A 17,619-nucleotide genomic window follows, 5' to 3' on the forward strand; every position below is an offset into this window, starting at 1 on the left:
CCATCCCTGTCCACCCCAATCCCTCCATAACCCCGCCCCCCACTGCCTGCCCTCGTCGGGCAGGAAGGCATCTGTGCGGATGCGATCCAATGACATCACACACGTGGCATCCGCACATGCGCAGGTGCCCTCTTGCCCAACGGTGATTTGTTGGAAGCTTTTCAAAACCCGGACAACCTATATTCTGGTATGTCTCTCCATACCTTTCATCTCCTTTACTTCCATCCTTCCTCACCCCATCCCACCTTGCCCCATGGTCTGGCATCTCTGTTTCCTTCCCATCCATGTCTCCCCCATGCACTGGAATCTCTCTCCTCTCCATCTCTTCCCTCTCTCCATGGTCTGGCATTTCTCCTCATCCTTCTCTTCTCTTTTATTCCCTGCCCCTACCTCTATCCCATGGTCTGGCATCCCTGTCTCCTTCCATTTCTCCCTCCCCTTTCTATGCTCTGGCATCTCTCTCCTCTGCTTTCTTTCCTTCTTTCCCTCCCAACCCCATCCTATCCCATCTAGGGTTACCAGACGTCTGGGAAAACCTGGACCTATCCTCTTTTTAGAGGACTGTCCAGGCGTCCGGAGGTATTTCCAAAACCCGACAGTTTGTCTGGGTTTTGGAAGTCCTTAGCATGGGTAATTCTAATCCTCAAGGGCAATTCCTTAGATCCTGTCCCACCTGCAAATGGTTGTCCAGTTTCTTTTTTCTTTTTTTTTAATTCTTTATTTGATTATTCATTACAGTACATTAATAACAAATATTCATGAATGACCACAACAAACTCAATATAGAGAACATTAAAGCATATATAAAGCAATTAGTCAACCTTGTCCTAGTCCACATTATCATGGTCGCCAGTATTTTTAAAAAGAAAGAAGAAAAATCAAATCTGTCAATCTACCATCTAAGGACAGGCAAGGTTGTCTGTTTCTCTCTAAAGTCACTGAAAAAGTTGCTTCTACTCAGTCATTACATGTTGTCTCTACGGAAAATATCCTCCATCCATATTAATCAGGTTTTAGACAAAAACACAGCACTGAGATTACAATTACTTCAGTTCTTAATGATCTCCATAGCTCCCTGGATAAAGATTATATGATGTTTGTGATTTCTTTGAACCTGTCTTCCGCATTTGACCTTGTGGATCATACCCTTATTTGCAGTGGATTGAGTCAATTGGGTATTTCTGTCTCAACACTCTTTCTGTGTCTATTCTGATTATGTTCAATCTTCTACTTATTCCCTGGATTGTGGGGGTCCGACAAGATTCCATACTTTTGCCCATTCTTTTTAATATATATATTAAATATATATATATTATATATATATATATTATAATATATTATATATATATTATATATATATTTTAATATATATATTAAAAAGAATGGGCGAAAGTATGGAATCTTGTCGGACCCCCATAATCCAGAGAATAAGTAGAAGATTATATATATATATTACGTAGTCCCCTAGCAACTTTGATCCAGTTGCACAGTATCCATTTTTATATTTATGCAGACACTCTTCTCCTTTTACCCATCTCACCACTTTATGTAGACCTGTATCCATTACAGTCTTGTCTTCACTTAATTGCTGTGTGGCTCTTCTTGCATAATCTTAAACTTAATCCTGACAAGTTTTCTGGATTACCGGTTCTATTAATCAGATTCTTGGGCACCGGGAAGGGGCCTAAGGAAGGGCTTTAAACAACCTGGGCCAATGAGAGCCACAGGCCCCTCTTAGTTGCATCCCAGGGAGGAGAAAGCCCACTATTTTGAAGAGGTGGGCCAGTTGGCCGGAGGGAGTAGGCATCCCTCCAGCCAGCCATCTATAGTAAAGGGGAGGGGGGGGGGGTCGTCAGAGGCACAGTGGGGTGTTGTGTGGTGGTGAGAGTGCGTAGTCATCTCTCCTGCTGCCGAGGGGGGTTGGGGTATGTGCTGGCTGGTGGTGGGAGAGATTGGGCAAAACAAAGTCACAGACTTTGGTTTTGAAGCCTGACCCCTGAGGGAAATAAAGAATTTTTATTTTGATATCACTTTGCTTGGGACTCCTTTATTTGAGTTGCAATCTCACCTATGGTCACTCCAGTTACCGCTCGGCTGGGCTGTGTTGAGGGCAGGGCTTGGTTCCAGCTGACCCTTCGCCCCACCACAATAGTTATAGAACAGTACTTAGCATACTTAGGGTTACCAGATTTTCCATAACTAAAATCCAGACATATGGGCCATGCCCCCAGGCCCGCCCATTTCTGCCCGAGTCATGCCCCATTCTGCCCCGCCCCTCAACCTGTTCACTTGTCAGGAGGGCATCTGCACATGTGCTGGTGTGATGCAATAATGTCACACGCATGCACATGACGTCACCGTGTTGCATCCGTGCATGCTATTGCTAGCCGGGGTCCACAGAACAGTTGTGGCCCACTTGGCTAGGCGGCATAAACCTTTCTGAGGCGTACTTCCAATATGGGATAGCCCTACAGGGGGTGCTTGGCTCAGAAAGACCCCAGAGCACTGGACAGGCATGACACCCAGCACACCGGACAGAATGCAATTTGAGTCAAAATGGCTTGAATGCAAAAATAATGATTTATTGTCCAGGTCTTTCAAGACAAAGCAAAAATATTTTTCAGAAAAATAAAGCACAAAAACACAAAAGCAAAACCCTAAGCAACTGGTAATGACAAACTTTCAGTAAAACAAAATGCTTTAAGCACACCACAGGCTTTTCACAGCAGGAGAGTTGCCACACCTTGGCTGGAGTAAAGCCACAGCTGTTTCAAGGCTTTTCCCCCAAACTCTCAGGCAGATAAAGAAAACTAGTTTGCAGTTCCTTCTGAAGGGGAAAAAGAACAAATAATCCAAAATCAATTCACAGTAATGTCCCATAAGCTTAGTTCACTGCTCCTTCCAGTTCTCAAAATGAAGAGACAAAATAAACAAAAATAAACTTTTGCAGCATAAGGAATAGGCTTCTTGCACAGTTCTTGATTCCCTTAATCACCACAGCCCTATGGTTGCTGGAAAACCACAGTTCAAAAAGTAACCTTCTCACCTCCAGCAACTATAGGTGATTGCTCCAGAACAGTTCACTTCCTGGTTTAAACTTTCAAAAAACAGACAAACCCAGGTAAGTCCTTTTTAATATAGCACACTTTAGACAGCTGGACTGAGCATTGTTAGCAGACCTCCATTGGTCCTAGAATCTCATTCTCAGAAACGAACTCCTCTTCTATTGCCATGCCTTCTGAAGTATTAATCAGCTCCAGCTCTGGCCTGTGGAAATCCTCCTCCAGCTTAAGCATTTCCCAATCCTCACTAGGGTTCAGCTGGGCTCCACCATCAGGCAAGTTCAAAGGCTCTTGTGCGCTTCTCTCCAGAGACTGGTCCACTCACTGTCTCCTCCCTCTCCCTTCTGCTCAGCAAGGAGCTCCTTTTAATTAGAGAATGACACGGTGACAAAATTCATCACCGTCCCCGTCCCCGCGGATAACCGCGGGAAATAATCCCATGTCATTTTCTAGTGTCTATTTCAACCTCGGTCCTTCTACACCAGCATTCTTCAAGTTTCAAGTTTATTAAGATTTTATATACCGCATATCAAGGTTATCTAAGCGTTTTTTTACAATCAGGTACTCAAGCATTTTCCCTCTCTGTCCCAGTGGGCTCACAATCTATCTAACGTACCTGGGGCTATGGCTTGTGGGTCAGTGGTTGTGGCCATTCATACTTTGATTCTTATGGGAGCCAAGGATAATGAAGCCATTGTGACATCACTGATGTGATTGGCTCTTAGGCACTGGTGGAATGAGGCATTATGACATCACAATATCTGCTCTGGAATGTTGCTGCTCAATCTCAGCATTCTTCAAAGCAAAGCTTGCGGGTCAGTGGTTGTGGCCATTCATACTCTGATTCTTATGGGAGCCAAGGATAATGAAGCCATTGTGACATCACTGATGTGATTGGCTCTTAGGCACTGGTGGAATGAGGCATTATGACATCACAATCTCAGCTCTGGAATGTTGCTGCTCAATCTCAGCATTCTTCAAAGCAAAGCTTGAGGGTCAGTGGTTGTGGCCATTCATACTCTGATTCTTCCCTCTCTCCTTAAAGAATGACATGAAGATGGTTTCCCGCGGTTATCCATGGGGACAGGAACGGTGATGAATTTTGTCACCGTGACATTCTCTACTTTTAATCTCTAGAGAAACCCCGCTTACACCTAGGTACTGCTGGAATGGGCCAAGGCTCTCACTGGCTCCCTTTCAGGCTAGTCAGTAAATTACTACTAGTTTTATTCAAAGGGAAATATGCCTGAGCTTTCCCTAACACTCTGGAAGGTGTTGTGTAATTGGTTCTAGGCTGGTTCAAAAGGGGGCAAGGGATTGCGTTGCCAGTAACTAGATCCTGGCATGCCTGAACTCAGAAGGCAGACACGCCTATCTGTGAACCAGGGCCAGACCCCTGGTGAGACTTTTTAACCTCTAAGTTCCTACTTTTCCTGCCTTGACAAGCCAGCAGCGGTGCTGGAGTTGTCCACACTGCGCAGATGCCATCCCGAAGTCACTCCTAGCTGGAAGCTTTTCAAAATCCGGACAAAGTTCCGGGTTTTGAAAAGCCGTCTGGACGCCCGGACATGTCCTCCAAAAGGACGACATGTTCGGAGAAATCCGGACGTCTGGCAAATAGACACAGGCGTACACGTGTACAGTATATGAAAATATTCCAATGTATTCATTTCTTGATATCCTGCTTTCCTGTGGTACACTCAAAGTAGTTTTCTTATTCATATAGGTATTTTTCTGTGTCCCCAGCTGGGCTCACAATCTAAGTTTTGTACTTAAGGCAATGAAGAGTTAAGCGACTCGTCCAAGGTCAGAAGCAGCCACAGTGGGAATCCAGACCAGTTCCCACTGCGCAATCCAGTAGGCTACTCCACCAGTACTGGTTTATGCATGGAATATTTGATCCTTTTGTCCCCTTATGTTGGAATACCCTCAGACTTTGCCATTGAGAAACACACAAAGATATAAGTTGGCCTTCCCTTCCTTTAAGGGAATTAAATCTGCTGAGAAGCTCAGTCGATCTTTTGTCTTCAAGTTTGTAGAGATCTGGAATGAACTTCCCGACTCCATTAGGCTTTTAGGCCAGCTGCAATTATTTCGCAAATTCCTGACAACTTTGTTGTTCTCGCAGTTAATATTATAGTTATTTTTCTTGTGCTTTTCTTATGGACTTTAGTTTATAATAAGTTCTGCCTTCTCTTATGTTTTCTGCTCTGTATTCTAGGCTTAATTATATGTGAACCGAGTCGAGCTCCACTGGGAGATGACCCGGTATATAAACCAAAGATTAGATTAGATTAGATTAAGGGCGCCTTTTACAAAGGTGTGTTAGCGGTTTAACACACGTAATACCGTGCGCTAAACCGCCGACCGCACTAGCCGCTACCGCCTCCTCTTGAGCAGGCATTAGTTTTTAGACCAGCACGGGGGTTAACGTGTGATGAAAAGTCGCGTGCGTTAACCCAGCTAGCGCGGCTTGATTAAAGGAGCCCTAAGTGGCACCTCAAAGTAGATGCCACATTATAGAAGTGCCCTGTTAGAATCTGGAATTTGCTGCTATATGCAGTGGCATAGCGAGGGTGAGTTGCGACCCTCCTCCACCCGCCCCGCTCCTTCCTGAACCCCCCTGCCGCGGCCGTGCCCCTTCCCTTCCCCCATACTTCTTTAAGTTTCCTGACGCAAACAGCATCACAAACTTGCCACCTGCGCCGTGTCGGCTCTCCCTCTGGTGTCGTTTCCTAGGCGCGGGACCCAGAAGTGACATTAGAGAGAGCCAACACTGACGCGGGGCAGCAAGTTCGTGATATTGCTGGCGCTGGGAAAATGAAAGAGGTACGAGGGAAGGGAAGGGGTGCATGAGCACTGTGGGGGGAGGTCAGGAAGGTGCAGAGAAGGAGGACGGGTGCCAGCACCCCCACCAAGATGGCGCCCAGAGCAGACTGCCCCCTCCTCACCCCCTTACTATGCCACTGGCTATAAGTAGAGTTAGGCAAGGAGGATGTCAATTCAACCAATTAAAAAAATCCTTTATTCCTATATGTGGTCCCAACAAGGATCCTAGTTTCGGCGGTATCAAAACGCCTTCCTCAGGAGACACTTGCGAAGCAACTCATTCAACACGCTGAGAAAAGGAGTCGCGGGGCATTAGCAGGCAGACGTTCTGAGGTCATGCCCCATTATGCCCCCCTGCCCCGCCCCACTAAACCTGTTCACTCCATTTCTAAGCGTGTAGAACGAGTTGCCTCGTAAGTGTCCCCTGAGGAAGGCGTTTTGATACCGCTGACACTGGGATACTTGTTGGGACCACATATAGGAATAAAGGATTTTTTTAATTGGTTGAATTGACATCCTCCTTGCCTTTTTTTCGGACTGTCTACATTTCAAGGCGAGGTGTCGCTCTTCTTTACTGTATTTATATGTAGAGCTAACCACAGTGAGATCTGTCTGTTTGCTGCTGCTCATTCAGAGAGCAGTACTCAATATACATGGATTTTAAATGGCCCCTGCCGTCTACGACACTACATTTCTGTTCAGCAATTTTTTCAGGGCATTGATAACTTCTTTGTTTCTTAAACTGTAAATAATGGGGTTCAGCACAGGGGAGATAATAGCATAGACTGCGGACATCACTTTGTCGACCTCCGATTCACTACTGAAAGCAGGTCGAACGTAGGTGTAGATAACACCTCCATAGAATAAGGACACAACGGTGAGGTGGGATGCGCAGGTAGAAAAGGCTTTCTTCTTTTTCTCGGCCGAACGGATCCTTAGTATGGTTAAGATAATATATGTGTAAGATATGACCGTTAAAAGGAAACACACCATACCCAGCATAACATCTGCCATTATTATCACCACATTATTGATGAAAGTGTCTGAGCAGGCTGCCTTTAACACGGGGGGGATTTCACAGAAGAAGTGGCGAATTGTGTTTTCTTGGCAGAATTTTAACCTTAGAATTAAGGTCGTGTGCATCGTCGAATTCATGGCCCCAAGAAGCCAGACAGCTGCAGCCAGAAGAGTACAAGTCCTCCTGCTCATCATGGTACTATAATGAAGTGGGTGACATATTGCAACATAACGATCGTAGGCCATCACTGCCAAGAGTATGAGCTCCGTACTCAAGGCTGAAGAGAAGATAAACAACTGAGCTAAGCAACCAGAGTAAGAGATCGTTTTGTCCTTTGACTGGATGATCTGTAAAATCTTAGGAATAGCAGCTGTTGTGCAACAGATGTCTAAGATGGACAAGTTAATGAGAAAGAAGTACATGGGAGTATGAAGACGGGAGTCACTGATAATGATTGTAGTTATCACGACGTTGCCCAGCAAAGCTGCTAAGTAGATAATCAAGAAAACGGTGAAGAATAAGGGCTGGAGTTCTGGATGACTGTCAAATGCCTTCATGTAAAAGTCTATGGATGTGCTCTGGTTCAATCCTTCCATTATAGCTGAAAACTCTATCTGTAGGAGTGAAACAAAAGAAATATTACCAAAATACCTAAAATGATCTCAGTTAGAAATATAGAAACATGATGGCAGATAAAGGCCAAATGGCCCATCCACAGCATCCACTGTCTCCTCCTCTCCCTTTTGAAAAAGGCTCTTAACATTTGCATCTCCTCTTCCTATAGGCTAAGGCTCTTTACACCTGCATTGTGAGGTCATAGAGCTGCCCATCCACAGTAATCATTATCTCTTTCTCCGAGAGATCCCACATGACTATCCCAGGCCCTTTTGAATTCAGACACAGTCTATGTCTCCACCCCCTCTTCTGGGAGACTGTTCCATGCATCTACCACCCTTTCTATAAAAAAGTATTTCCTTAGATTACTCCGGAGCCTATGACCTCTCAACTTCATCCTATGCCCTTTCATTCCATAGCTTCCTTTCAATTGAAAGAGACTTGACTCATACGCATTTACATTCCTGTCTTTGACAAAGGTATGATTCTCTAAACGGTGCTGTCGCATGATTGACACGTCATTGGCGATTGCTTTTAAGGCAGTTGCTGACAATGGCGCTGTTTAGAGAATCCGGCGTTTATTGAATTTAGCCCTGTATGCCATCACACACATTCGAAGAACTTATCATAGTGACTCAGAGGTTAATTCCATATATGGGCAGCTATTTTCAGGTGCCAAGAATGCAAATATATAACGAGAATACCAGATATATACACATGCATAAGGGTGCAAATGTTCATAACGGTGCTCCGAGAGATGACGTCGGACAATTGCGCTCCATCAATCGCGCCCTGTCAAATGTGCGCACTGACAAGTGCACGCAGGACAATGGCGTCCTGTCAATCGCGCTAGTATTAGGGTAAGGTTTCCATATTCCTCTTCTAAATCTTACCCTAACACTAGATCAAGTTAATATTTTAAGTGTAGTGGGGGTCCCCCACCCCCCAAAAAAGAGGGTTACTTTGTAACCTTCAAAAAGAAAAAAATAGTCCGCTCTATGGAGCGCGATTGGCACCTGTCCTGTGTGCATTTGGTGCGTGCATTTGACGGGGTGCAATTGGTGGGGGGGAGGGGCAATTATCCTGAGTGCATTTATCGTGTCACAGTTCATAAATGCCACTCTTTTAGCTACATGTTATTTATATTCTGGCTACTCGATATTCTATAAAATGATGCCCCAATGCAATGGCACATAGTTTGAATATGGTTACACAAATATATATCGGTGGAGTATGGGCAGGGCACACATAGTTACGGCTGGGATTTCCATCAGTGAATGCTGTGAGATTAGCTAGGATTCAGCAGTCCATGTTGACCATTCAAGGTATATTGTTATGGAATTCATTACCCATTCAGATATTTGTTTTTATATATATAACAGATGTAATCTTTGCCCTTCTTTTCCTCCCATTTCAAGTTTGTCTTGTCTTAAATTTGTTGTTACTGAGTTTTAATTTGTATCTTTATATTTTATTCTTTTTTACTTATGTACATCGCTTTGTAAACAGATTCAGCGATAAATCAAATATTAATAAACCTTGAACCTTGACAAGCAGGCTACTAATATTTTACAGTTTAGAAAGAGTTTATGGCCATTCAGAAGGGATATTATAAAAAATTTATGGAAGTTTGGGAACCATTAACTAAATATTGAAAGGATTGATTTATTTATATAACTGAGGAAAACATGCATATCCGGGAAGGAGGGGGGTATGTTTTGGCATTGGTTAAGAGGTATAGATGGGTTGTTTACTGGTATTTTTATGAGGTGTTGGTTAATTGGAAAATGGGTGGGGGAAAATAAGTCTTGTCTTTATTCTATTAAGTATATTGTGCTGCAATTATAATATTTTATGTAAATGCATCATCTTTTGTGCACAATTGAAGTTTTGAAAATGAATAAAGAATTTAAAAAGAAAGAAAGAGGGTAAAGAGATTTTTATTTGAGAGAGTGCATTCATAGATACCTCAATTTAAGAACGATCATGGTATTTAACTGCATGGGTTTTGTAATTTGAAGAAAGAGCATTTATAGTTATTTTGAAATTGGTATTAATAGTTATTTTAATTTTCGTATGATGCTATTTTATTCATTTCTGTGTCTGCAACACTCGAGAGGGGGGTTTTAATAGACTCTTTGTAAGCATGATGTGATCGTATAACTGTGTGTTTGTACTAATTCTATTATGTATATTTTGTTGCAACCCACCCAGATCTGTGGGATGTTGCTTTTGAAATAAATCAAGAAATCTAGGCATGGGCATTTCTAATCTAATCTAATCTAAACCTTAGGTTTGTATACCGCATCATCTCTACATTCGTAAAGCTCGACACGGTTAACAAGAGTTAGGGTAGAAAGGAACTCCAGTGGAGGGAAGAGGCAAAATGAAGAGAAAATTTAGAGGACTACAATAACCGGAGAGGGAGGAAGAGTTACATTTTTGAGAATAACCAGGTTTTCAGATGTTTACGGAAGAGTTGGAGGGAGCTCAGATTCCTAAGAGGGGAGGTAAGGTTGTTCCAGAGCTGAGTGATTCTGAAAGAGAGGGAAGAACCTAGTTTTCCTACAAGTGAAACGCCTTTTAGAGAGGGAAAGGAAAGTTTCAGTTTTTGGGTGGATCTGGCAGAATTGGGGTTAGAGGAGTTCCAAGAAAGAGGAATGAAGGGAGGGAGAATACCGTGTAGGATCTTGAACTAAGGCCGGCACTGGGCAGACTTGAACGGTTTGTATCCTGCAGATGGCTATTCGGCTCAGGATGGACTGGGGAGGGCTTTGATGGGCACTCCAGTAATTTAGGATGGTTTAGATAGGCTGGCGTGAGCTTCGACGGCAACTCCAGCAGTTGGAAGCTAAGCATGTTACTGGGCAGACTTCTACTGTCTATGACTCAGAAATATTAGTGAACAAAGACAATTGAACTTAATCGTGGATATGTAATGGGCAGACCGAATGCTGTCATTTTACTAGGTTACTCTGTTCCAGTTTTTGGTGTGTAATCAACTCAACATTCTGTCTTCTTTTTTTATTGCCCCCTACTGGTATCTCTTCAAAAAGAGCATTCTTTGAGAAAAATTCAAGACTTTGTTAAAAACTCATTTTTTTTCTCTCTGTTGCTTTCAAAGGCAAAGAAGAGGCCTGCTGTAATATTTTTCTTTAAACATTTAGATAGAATAATAAATTATGCATGGATAGAGGAAAACAAATTTCCAAAATTTTAGAATTAAGTTAATACAATGGATGGGAATGCTGTCTGAGTCTGGAGCAAATATATTCTGCTCTGAGGGCTCGACGAGGGGCCGCTGAAAAGTTCTCAGCCCCAACCAAGAAGAGAATGATGTGGAGACATGAAACTCACAAGTTATTCCATACTTTTCTAGACAATTTGGTTTCTTTTCATATAATTGAAATGAAAAGTATCAAGAAAAGTGCGGAATAAGAACATAAGAACATAAGAAGTTGCCTCCGCTGAGGCAGACCAGAGGTCCATCTCGCCCAGTGGTCCGCTAGAACCTATCCAAGCCTTCTTTGAACTTGTAATTTTCATGGCTCCACATCATTCTCGTCTTGGTTAGGGCTGAGAACTTTTCAGTGGTCCCTCATAGATAGCAAATATATATTCTTACTGTTCTGCTAGAAGCCAAAATTTAGGATAATTCTGCAATGCACAAATGTTTTTCAGAAAGGCTGTTTTCTCTGTAGATCATCCAAATAAATCCTATTCTGCTTTGTGGTATGGATATTTTTCTCACGCCACAAGGCAAAGGGTTTCAATAAATCAATTCAGACAACTATTTCACCTTTTTGGGTGTGAGGAGATAGACCAGCAACATTAGCATTAATAATAAGTATAAAATAATGGAAACATACCCATTTATTGGCAAATGGATTCTTTCTTCACTGATATTAAGTAGTTCATTTCTGATCCTTTTAAATATATTTGCAGAAACCCCAGAGACCTTATTTTCCAATTTGGCATCCCAATGAAGTTCATCATACTCAAGATCTAATGCAATCATCTTCACGGGTTGAGTCATCCTCTGAACTCCACCGAGACCTCACACACTGCATGTAGCATTTAATTAATGAACAATGATCACAGATGTATGTGCGATCATCTTCTCTCTCTGTATATATTGCCAATATAGAATTATTTTGATGTATAACAATTTTTATTGAAAGAATCAAATAATCAGTACAATAGGATAATACAAAAATACATTCAATACAATAAGAATTACAATAAATTTCATACAAATTTAAATCATTCTTTCAAATTTAATTTCCATATAAATTAATTAGATCTTATCTACACCACCCTTAATTCCATCTCCTATCCACTATCTTCCCCTGAATGAAATCCCTCACCCTGGATGAAAGTTGACAAAAATAAAAAACTGGAATGTAATTAGTAAACCTAATTTTCATAATAAATCATTGATAACCAAACTTCGTATTTTTGGTGAAAGATTCTGAATATAAGAATCCCAAACCTCCATAAAAAGACAAGTAGTTTTTTTTTTTTTTTAGGCGAACCTTGAACCTCCCAACTCTCAAATAAAAATAAGCGATGTAATTGATTCCTCCAATGCCAAAAACTTGGAGATTCTTCTGCAACCCAAATTGCATAATACATTTATGCCCAATCATACAGGCTTTCTGAAATAAAAGACATTTTAGTTGGCCAAAAACTCCACAAGCTGATGCTTTACCAAAAATTATTCCCCTAGGACAACCCATATGTTCTCATTTTCACATTCTCATCTGCCTGATGTTATAACTTCATTGTAGAAAACAGACAAATTGAATAGTTCTACATACATATAGCTAAATCTCTATGCCATTTACCAGGCTAGTTCTACTAATAAAGCTTTTGACAAAAATGGCATTTTTATAAAATTTAACCAAAGGTTTGTACATAAAGAAGGAAAATCTAAAGGGTCCTTTATCAAGCTGAGGTAAAAGGTAGCTTTTGTGCACCCTTATGTGATATGTTATATTATATACAGTCTTATATCCCGCCAAATCCTTGCAAAATGGAGTTCTAGGCGGGTTACAGGTAGGTGTTACATTACGTAGAGCTTTACATACACTACATCAGTGTTCTTCAACCACCGGTCCATGGACCGGTGCCGGTCCACAGAAATTTCCTGCCGGTCCACAGGGCCAGCACGTGCATCAGGCCCAACACAGTGTTCTTCAACCGCCGGTCCACGGTGCGATCGATGCGGCGTTATCTTCGAGCCAGCTCCCTCTTCCTCACTGATTCAGTGCACAAAGCCACAGGCAGTGGCACCTACGGGCATCCTGTGCCTGAACCGGAAGCCTTCGCTCTGATGTTCCAGATGAGGCACAGGATGTGCAAGGTGCAATTAGTACTATTATGGGGGCGGGTCTGGGGTGGAGATTGGGCAGAGATGGGCGGGGTCTGGCCTACGACTTAGCCCAGTGTCCTTCAACCGCCGGTCCACGGACCGATGCCGGTCCACAGAATAATTCTTTTATTTCTACCTGTCCATAGGTGTAAAAAGGTTGAAAAACACTGACATAGAGCTTTACATACACTACCAAGAGCATCTTTCTATCCCTTGCCCAGCTTCCATCCTTCCCTCCTTCCCTCCCATCCCTTGTGCAGCAGAACCCTTGAGCACCCGCCCCCGCCGCGCAGCAGAACCCCCGTTGACCCTCCATCCTTCCCTCCCATCCGAACCCCGCCCTACATACCTCCCTCCAGAGCAGCGTCGGGCCGGCAGCACTCTAAACAGGCTGCTTCGTGGCCATCTCTCGTTGGGGCCTTCCGTGTGCCGCGTTACTGATGACATCATCAGTGATGCAGCAGAGGAAATTCCCCGATGAGAGAAGGCATGAAGCAGCCTGTTTAGAGTGCTGCCGGTCCAACGCTGCTCTGGAGGGAGGTATGTAGGGCTCGCAGTCGGCAGGCCAGATTAAAAAAACTAAACTGGCCGAATATGGCCCGCGAGCCATTGTTTGCCCATGTCTAGGCTATGTTATGTTACAAAACCAGTCACCAGGCTTTCCACCAAATGCAATATTCAATGGGAGATAGTCAGCTATATCCCTCTGAATATCTGAAGATAACGGACTATGTGCTATTTAGCTCGCCAGGGGCTTAATGTTGTGCCCTCTCTGTTTTGAAAAAGACATCCATGGGCACCTATTTTATTTTCATAAAATGGGCACCTTTTAAAATCATGAACAAATACAACCTCTTATAAAATTAAGCCCAACGGCCTAGGATTTAAAACTGTTTAAAACTTCTGCCAAGAATTCTAGGAGTTGTGAGAGGAGGAGGAAGAGCTTTGCAAGGGCGAGAACAAGGCTGATTATGACATTTTAATATATCTTTGCTTGTATTGTCAGTTATCACGGCTGCAGCTCTTTGGCCTTTTTCCACAGCCTCTGTACACTGGAATTGTTTTCAAATGGAAGATCTACAACTGTTCAATCTAATTAATAGCAGAGGGAAAATTAAAGTTTGGTGTCTGGAGAATGGAATTTATACAGCCTAATGTTAACTGATGCAACTTTAAGATCATTTTAAAACAGAAGATTTGGAATTATACAAGCGTGTATTATGTTCTGGTGGCATGCTTTATTTGCAGTATATGTACCCTTTGGGAAAACTGTTACATTTTGGGGTGATAAGGAGAAAATAAAATGGTTAAAACTCAAAGACAAGAGGTTACCTTATGCAAAAAAAAAACAAGGACAAAAAATAGCAAGGCAAGATACACAGAAGTCATAAGAGAAGTATATAATTTTAATAAGGCAGTCCAAGAGACTATGAAAAGAAGTTTGCTGTGTAAACAAATACCAATGCTAAAAAAAACAACCTTTTGCTCTTGAAGGAGTCATGTGAACTGTTACATAACAAAGGAATAAAAAGAATGCTTAGGGCAACAATTCTATAACTAGGTTTCAAGAAAGGTTTGGACAATTTCCTGCAGGAAAAGTCCATAGTCTGCTATTGAGAAAGACATGGGGGAAACCACTGCTTGCCCTGGATCAGTAGCATGGAATCTTGATACTCTTTGGATTTTGTCCAGGTACTAGTGACCTGGATTGGCCACCATGAGAACGGGCTACTGGGCTTGATGGACCATTGGTCTAACCCAGTATGGCTATTCTTATGTTCTTACATGAGCCAAGTATAGAACAATTAAGCCATTGTAACATCACTGATGAGGTTGGCTCTGAGGCACTGTGGACTGAGGCATTATGACATCACAATCACAGCTCTGGAATATTGCTCCCATTTTCCATGCGCTGTAGGGCACCGCAGATAGGAGTGCACATGTGCGCAAATCTCTCTCTCTCTTTCTCTCTTCCTCCGAGGCGGATGTCGGCCGCAGTGGCTGTCTGAGGCTGCCGGCTGCGGCAGCTGTAGGCCACATTGGCTGTCGGCGGCTGCAGGCCGTGGCGGGCGAGCACGGAGCACGGAGACACAGCAGCGGGTGGTGGTCAGGCTGGACGGAGAGGGAATGCTGTGGCTGCTGCACAGGGAAGCAGGGAAAGAGATAGGAAGAAAGACACAGGGATAGGGGCAGGGAGAGAGACAGAAAGAAAGACAGGGGGAGGAAGAGAGACAGAAAGAAATAGACAGGGGTAGGGAGAGAAACAGAAAGAAAGACAGACATATATTATATCATCAGCGGGAGGAAGGGAGACAGAAAGAAAAGAAGAAAGACACAGAGACAGGGAGAGACACAGAAAGACAGACAGACAAAGGGGGCCAGGGAGAGAGACAGACAGAAAGAAAGACAGCGGGACAGAGAGAGAGACAGAAATAAAGACAGACAGACAGACATATATCCTAGCACCCGGTAATGTAACGGGCTAAAATACTAGTACTTTAACAAAATGCGTTCAATATAAAATAAAAAATAAATAAATCCATATATACTCTCTGGGCCATCCATAAGAAACTGCGCATGCTACAGATCTACACATGTAAGTGCAACTTCCTAAAGTCACTATTTACACAAATTAGTCACATTATAGCTCAAGCCATAATTTACACATGTAAAAGGTAAGAATGCCTTCTAAAATGACCTGCATATTAGCTCAGAGAGGTATGGTTTCAACACAGGGGAAATCACCCGAGCAACTCTTTATTATCTAGCTAGAGACTGTTAAAAATGGACAATTTTTGGAACTTCTCTGTATACAGATTTCGGAACCAGCTAATCGAAGTATGTCAGAGAACAGGGATGTAAGTCGAGCCACAATCCACCCTCCATCACGACTGTCTCCATTCTTTACCCTTCCTTCTGTGTGCAGTTATTCTACCTATGCTTGTTATATATTTTTTCTTATATTATTATAATTCAACTAGAGATCTTGGATCATAGGCAAAATGTGAAATTAAAAACTAAGAGGTCCTTTTACTAAGGCGTGCTAACCGATTTAGCGTATACTAACCCCCTCTTCTACGAAACCGCACTAGCGGTTTTTAGCGCAGAGAACCATGCTCATGAGCAGCACAGGCCAGTCAGCGCGGCTTTCTGCGCTAAAAACCGCTAGTGCAGTTTCGTAGAAGAGGGGGTGACTGATTTAACGTGTGCTAAATGCGAAGGCGCCCATAGAATATAATGGTTAGCACGCCTTAGTAAAAGGACCCCTAAACTAAATAGAGCATTTTACATGGCTATGATTTTTTGGGGTGTACATTTCTATTCAGTAATTTTTTGAGAGCATTGATAACCTCTTTGTTTCTTAAACTGTAAATAATGGGGTTCAGCACAGGGGAAACAATGGAATAAACTGCAGACATGACTTTGTCAGTCTCTGGGTCGTTGCCGGAACCAGGTCGTATGTAGGTGTAGATAACCCCTCCATAGAATAATGATACAACGGTGAGGTGCGATGCACAGGTAGAAAAGGCTTTCTTCTTTTTGTCCGCAGAACGGATTTTCAGTATGGCAGAGATGATATATGTGTAAGATATGACCGTTAAAGTAAAGCAAGCCATACCTAATATAACATCTGCGACAATAACTATCACATTATTGAGGTGAGTGTCTGAGCAGGCCGCTTTTAACACCGGGGGGACTTCGCAGAAGAAGTGGTCAATTATATTGCGTTGGCAGAATTTTAACCTCAGGATTAAGCTGGTGTGCATGACTGAATTCGAGAACCCAAGTATCCAGACGGTTGCAGCCAGAAGAACACAAGTCTTTCTGCTCATAATGGTCGTATAATGCAGTGGGTGGCATATTGCAACATAACGATCATAGGCCATCACCGTCAAGAGCAAGAGTTCCGTACTTAAGGCCGAAGTGAAGAGACACATCTGAGCCATGCATTCTAGGTAGGACATAGTTTTCTCCTTTGACTCGATGATCTGTAGAACCTTAGGAATAGCAGCTGTTGTGCAACAGATGTCTAAGACGGACAGGTTAACGAGAAAGAAGTACATGGGAGTATGAAGACGAGAGTCACTGGTAATGATGGTGGTGATTGTAATATTGCCTAGCAAAGCTGCGATGTAGATAAAAAAGAAGATGGCAAAGAAAAGGGACTGAAGTTCTGGATGACTGGACAGTCCCATCATATAAAATATTATAGTCGTGTTCTCGTTATTTCCTTCCATTATGGTTGAAGCCAATACCTGTACAAATGAGAAGGAAAGATATATATTAGATAAATACCTGAAATAATCCCAGTGAGAGAACCTATTTTAACACATAAAGGAAAATATCTAGACCAGACATGGGCAACTCCGGTCCTCGAGGGCCGGAATTCAATCGGGTTTTCAGGATTTCCCCAATGAATATGCATGAGATTTATTTGCATGCACTGCTTTCAATGCATATTCATTGGGGAAATCCTGAAAACCCAATTGGATTCCGGCTCTTGAGTACCGGAGTTGCCCATGTCTGATCTAGACAAATCCTGCAGTTATCCAGTTATTTTTCTTAGCTATGTCTGCCCACAGATAGCTGTACAATGATTTACAGACCACCTTTGCACCTTTCAGGTAGCACCAGGGCATTCTGTGGGTGTTTAGAAGTGATATTTAGGGATATTGCTAGATATTTGGCATAAAGAACACTGGAAATATACATTTAGGCCC

The 17,619-nt window shown here is 42.7% G+C and overlaps 2 protein-coding genes across 2 annotated transcripts; both read right to left on the reverse strand.

Moving 5' to 3' along the window:
• Positions 1 to 6,569: 6,569 nt before the first annotated feature.
• On the reverse strand, positions 6,570 to 7,505 carry LOC117348136 (olfactory receptor 13A1-like). Its single transcript, XM_033919839.1, has one exon. The coding sequence runs from the start codon at positions 7,503 to 7,505 to the stop codon at positions 6,570 to 6,572; it is 936 nt and encodes a 311-aa protein (XP_033775730.1).
• A 7,547-nt stretch (positions 7,506 to 15,052) lies between these two features.
• LOC117348605 (olfactory receptor 13A1-like) lies at positions 15,053 to 17,097 on the reverse strand (the record flags this gene model as incomplete). The annotated part of the gene is made up of 2 exons (XM_033920917.1): positions 16,228 to 17,097; positions 15,053 to 15,061 (listed from the first exon to the last, which is right to left on the reverse strand). Coding segments are annotated over exons 1-2 (879 nt in total), but the record flags the coding sequence as incomplete, so codon positions are not given.
• Between the last annotated feature and the right edge of the window lie 522 nt (positions 17,098 to 17,619).

Source organism: Geotrypetes seraphini, chromosome 14 (genome assembly GCF_902459505.1).
Source record: "Geotrypetes seraphini chromosome 14, aGeoSer1.1, whole genome shotgun sequence".
NCBI lineage: Eukaryota > Metazoa > Chordata > Amphibia > Gymnophiona > Dermophiidae > Geotrypetes > Geotrypetes seraphini.